Genomic DNA, 5,230 nt, shown 5'->3' with positions numbered 1-5,230 from the left:
TAGAGAGAGAATCATAGGGGAAGGGAGGGAAAACTGAATGGAAGAAATCAAAGAGGGACACAAACCATGAGAGATCTGGACTCCAGGAACCAAACTGAGGGTTACAGAAGGGGGTGGGGGATGGGGTAACTGAGTGATGAGTATTAAGGAAGGCATGTGTTTTCACGAGCACTGGGTGTTATATGCAACTAATGAACCCTTGAACACTACATCAAAAACTAATATATATTGGCTAATTGAACATAATATAAAAAATAGATTAATCAATTAATTAAAAAAAGAACTAAATTTTGAGAAACAAATAAAAAAACATTAAAAGGTGAAATTCTTCATTAGATGTGTGACAGAGAACTTGCTTTATGTCTTTGGACTTTGTTTCCTCATCTAACATGAATGAATGGACTAAATATGAAGGTAAGATGATCAAAATGTATACCCCTCAATTTTTCTAAGTTTGTATCCCAAGAAGCAGTAAATATCTATTTTTACATTTCCAACTACTATAATTCTCCATTTATTTTGAGTCATAAATACCTGTTCCTTGTTATGTTTTCCTTTCAGATAATTTCATTGTCTCTTGGGAATGTGCTGTGCTAGACTAATTCCATGGAAAAAATGAACAATGTAACTGAATTCATTTTCTGGGGTCTTTCTCAGAACCTGGAGGTTGAAGAAGTTTGTTTTGTGGTGTTTTCTTTCTTCTACACAGTCATTCTTCTGGGAAATGTCCTCATCATGCTGACTGTTTACGTGGGCAACCTTTTTAAGGTTCCCATGTATTTCTTCCTCAACTACTTGTCTTTTGTGGATATTTGTTATTCTTCAGTCACAGCTCCCAAGATGATTGTTGACTTATTAGCCAAGAGCAAAACTATCTCCTATGTGGGGTGCATGCTGCAACTCTTTGGGGTACATTTCTTTGGTTGCACAGAGATCTTCATCCTTACCGTTATGGCCTATGATCGTTATGTGGCCATCTGTAAACCCCTACACTATACGACCATCATGGACCGGGGCAGATGCAATAAAATGTTGCTGGGGACCTGGATAGGTGGGTTCTTACACTCCATTATCCAAGTGGCTTTGGTAGTCCAGTTACCCTTTTGTGGACCCAATGAGATTGATCACTACTTTTGTGATGTCCACCCTGTGCTGAAACTTGCCTGCACAGACACATATGTTGTTGGTGTTGTGGTGACAGCCAACAGTGGTACCATTGCTCTGGGGAGCTTTGTAATCCTGATAATTTCCTATACCATCATCCTGATATCCCTGAGAAAACACTCAGCAGAAGGCAGGCGTAAAGCCCTCTCCACCTGTGGCTCCCACATTGCTGTGGTTATCATCTTTTTTGGCCCCTGTACTTTCATGTATATGCGTCCTGATACTACCTTTTCAGAAGATAAGATGGTGGCTGTATTTTACACCATTATCACCCCCATGTTAAATCCCCTGATCTATACACTGAGAAATGCAGAAGTAAAGAATGCAATGAAAAGACTGTGGGGCAGGAGGGTTTTCTCAAAAGCTAATGGCAAATAGTTGAAAGTAACAATTTAACTTAGATGATCTTAAATTTTCTCATCCTTTCAATAAAGACAGTAATGACAACCTCATAGGGTTTTTAGAGGAAGAAAAGACACAAGAACACTTTCTACACATCTGAAGTATTATTATCAACATTGTTATTATATTCGTTTTAAATATTTCGTAAGTAGATAAATTTTCTGAATGATCCAGGCCAGAGGAATCTTATTAAACTCAGAAGCTCAGCATGATCAAACTCAGCACCATTGTTTTCTCCTCCTTATTTTGGTCTTTCTGCCATTTTCCTTACATTGAGAGTCTACTACGAAGAATTTAAGGCCATTGTCTAGCAATTGAACTGTGTTTGAGACATACTGAGCACTCAATAGGTAAATGTTGCATGCTGGAAACTAAACCTAGCAAGACTGCAGAGGGAGGGGGTGGTGAGTGCAGGATGTGAAAGAGATTAAATAAGCTTAAAACACTAAAGATCTGTTCTCATCCTCTGCTCTAGGGAGAAAGTTTTCTATTCTCTAAGACTCATTTTCTTTACCCAAATAGTAAGGAAAGTGGGGGAAAAATATCTCTAAGATCCCCATTATAATGCTAACATCCCATTCATATGCTTCTGCTCACTGACTCATCTTGCCTTGTCTGTAGCCAGTGGTCTCCAATTAACATAAAGTGACTGGAGGGAAAAACTAAGGAAATTGAATGAAAACAAAGACAATTGTGATGAGTAGGCCACTTGATTCAATCAACAGGGCAAATACAATACACTAATGCTCAGCTGGGAAACTATATTTCCTCCAATGTTTGAGCCAAGAAGCTTTACTGAATACAGTGAGCCATTCATCACACATCTCTCCTTCACTTCATGCAATCCGAGCTTTATTTTTCAATATAACAAATGAACATATCACTGATTATCATTTTCACTGTTTCATTTCCTTCTGCACAAATCTAATTATTCAAGTGACTGCCTATACCTGGGCAAGTGTTTATGGTGGAGTGTATGTGTGTGTGTGTGTGTAGATTACATTAAGAACTGTACATAGAGCTTTAAAAAATTACCTCAGATGTGGATGCATTCAAAGTTAAAGATGAGAAAAACCAAAGGCAGCACCGTATCTGGATTAGAAGTTATAATTAAGAAACCCTGGCCCTGGAACCACGGAGCCATATTTATTGTCCCAGCTTGGAATGTCAGTGGACTTCCATTTGCTCAGTTTTTAATGATGATCAGTGCTGCTCCAACTAGTTTGATCATGGGACTCATTGGGAGAGACTTTTGAACAGATAACAGTATCTGTGTTGAGAGTTTCTAATCTGTTAGGCCATGGTGAAGGGGTATTCAAAAATCTATATTTCTAACACGCTCATCTCATAATTGTTATATGACAGTATAACACATCTGAGCACTTAGATTTGGAAACAGAGACTGGATGATACTTGGTGCTCTTAGAGCACAAGAGGTCTATGAGTCAATGAAATCCCAGGAGTCCTACATTTGACTATATGTTCCCGCCTGTTCTACTAGCTGACGCAAAGGGAGCTAAATTTGAACTAAATTTAGAAAACAGTGGAATACATGAATATTATTGATTTGTATCTTTCCTCCACAACACTCTTTTATTCATGTCTTTGCACTAATGTCTTGACTGCCAAGGGACATTAGTTCCATTGAAGGTCTGACAATCTTAAGAAGGTAAAAGCTGACAGATTTATTACACTCAAAGACAAGAAAGCAGGTCAAATGAAATAGTATTCGAGTTTCTAACAATGGCTTTATATATTTATTTCTGTTCACAATAGTTCCTCAGGGTCAATCCCAATCAGAGGAGCTCAGAAAGTCTCCTCTTGGATCCATGGAAACAGATGACCAAAAATCATTAGAACCCAGACTCTCCCCAGTTTTAGTCGGGGTGAGTCTGGTTTATACTATTCTATTTCATAGACCTATGATCACAACATAGGCTGCTACCAATGGAGTTTTATAGTTTCTGTGGTTTTACACCCTTACTGTCACAGCATGACAGATATGACTTTCATGAGAACCTTCATTTTCCAGATGAAAAAGTCAGCTTATTTCATAACAGAAAACAATAAATTGTGTCTCTCTATGTCTTCCTACCACTGGTTATACTTCTGTCTCAGAAAATAGCAAAAACATTTTTAAACATGTTTTCTTATACTGCTCAATTTAATATGTAAAGAACTATTTTTCATTCATGTTCCTCCATATGTCATCCCTGAGAGAAGAGACAGTTTGAAAACCACTCATAGAAAAGAATATAGATTTTAGAAAAATAATTTAGAAAATCATTAAACAAACAAACAACCACCATCCACAAAATATTTCCATCATAAAGTCTGAACAATACCAGGATGTTCACACTCACCACTTATATTCAACATTTTACTACAGGTTTTTACCAGAGAAATCAGGTAATAAAATAAATTAAAAACATCCTTTTAAGAAAGGAAGAAGTAAAACTACCTCTATTCACAAATAACATGATCTCATATATAGAAAATCCTAAAGAATCCATTAAAAAATTAGAACTAATAAATGAATTCAAAAAAGAATTCAAAAATTCAAAAAAAAGATAAAAAATCAGCATACAGAAATCAGTTGCATTTCTATACACTAATAACATACTTCCTGAAAGAGAAATTAAGGAAGTGATCCTGTTTACAATAGCTTCCAAATCAATAAAATCTTAGGATTAAATTTAACTGAGAAGGTGAAAAGCTTGTAGACTGAAAACCATAAGACAATGAAGAAACAGATTGAAGAATACACAAACAAATGGAAAGCTATTCCATGCTTATGGATTAGAAAGATTAATATCATGAAAATACCCATATAACCCAAAGCAATCTATAGATTCAATGCAATCCTGATCAAAATTCCAATGACTTTTTTCACAGGAAGAGATAAAACTCTCCTTATTTATCTCACACAAATCGCAAAATTAACTTGGAGTGAATGAAAGACCTAAATATAAGACCTAATAAAAATAAGCCTCCCAGAAGAAGATAGAGGAGAAAAGATTTTTGACATTAGTCTTCCAAAGTATTTCTCAGATTGGATAGAAAAAAAAAATGCAGGCCACAAAGTCTATAATGAACAAATAGGACTATATTAAACTCAAGAATTCTGCACAAAAAAGGGAACAGTACATTGAAGGCAGTGTACAGATGGGAAAAATATTCATGAAACATATATCTGATAGAGAGTTACAAAATAATAAAATAAACCAAAATACACAATGAATGCATACAGCTTAATACCAAGTAAATTAATTAATGAAAAATGCAACTAAAATTGGGCAAAAGATTTGAATAGCCTTTTTTTCAAAAAAGACACATGAATCGTCAAAAGATATATGAAAAGGAGCACAACATCACTACCAGGGAAATGTAAATCAAAACCAAAATTGAATATCACCTCACACCTGTTCAGATTGTTAGTACAAAACAAACACGAGAGATAACAAATTTAGCAAGAATATGAGCAAAAGGAATCCCTTATACAATGCTGATAAGTATGTGAAATGGCATGGTCATTATGGAAAACAATATGTTGAGGCTTCAAAAAATTAAAAAAAAAATAAAACAATTCTACTTCTGGGTGTATTCGAAAGACTTAAAATGAGTATCTTTGGGACACCTGGCTGGCTCAGTCAGTAAAGCAAGT

The 5,230-nt window shown here is 35.6% G+C and overlaps 1 protein-coding gene across 1 annotated transcript; it reads left to right on the top strand.

The window, feature by feature from the left end:
• Window positions 1–606: 606 nt before the first annotated feature.
• Window positions 607–1,542, top strand: OR4S2 (olfactory receptor family 4 subfamily S member 2). The gene has a single exon (XM_045786927.1). The coding sequence runs from the start codon at window positions 607–609 to the stop codon at window positions 1,540–1,542; it is 936 nt and encodes a 311-aa protein (XP_045642883.1).
• Window positions 1,543–5,230: the final 3,688 nt, after the last annotated feature.

Source organism: Ursus americanus, chromosome 24, assembly GCF_024610735.1.
Source record: "Ursus americanus isolate L20-20 chromosome 24, mUrsAme1.1.p, whole genome shotgun sequence".
Classification (NCBI taxonomy): domain Eukaryota; kingdom Metazoa; phylum Chordata; class Mammalia; order Carnivora; family Ursidae; genus Ursus; species Ursus americanus.
This window is presented reverse-complemented; position numbering and strand designations above follow the sequence as displayed.

Excerpts from the sequence above, each read along its gene's own strand:
- OR4S2 (XM_045786927.1), top strand. The coding sequence starts at position 607 with ATGGAAAAAATGAACAATGTAACTGAATTCATTTTCTGGGGTCTTTCT.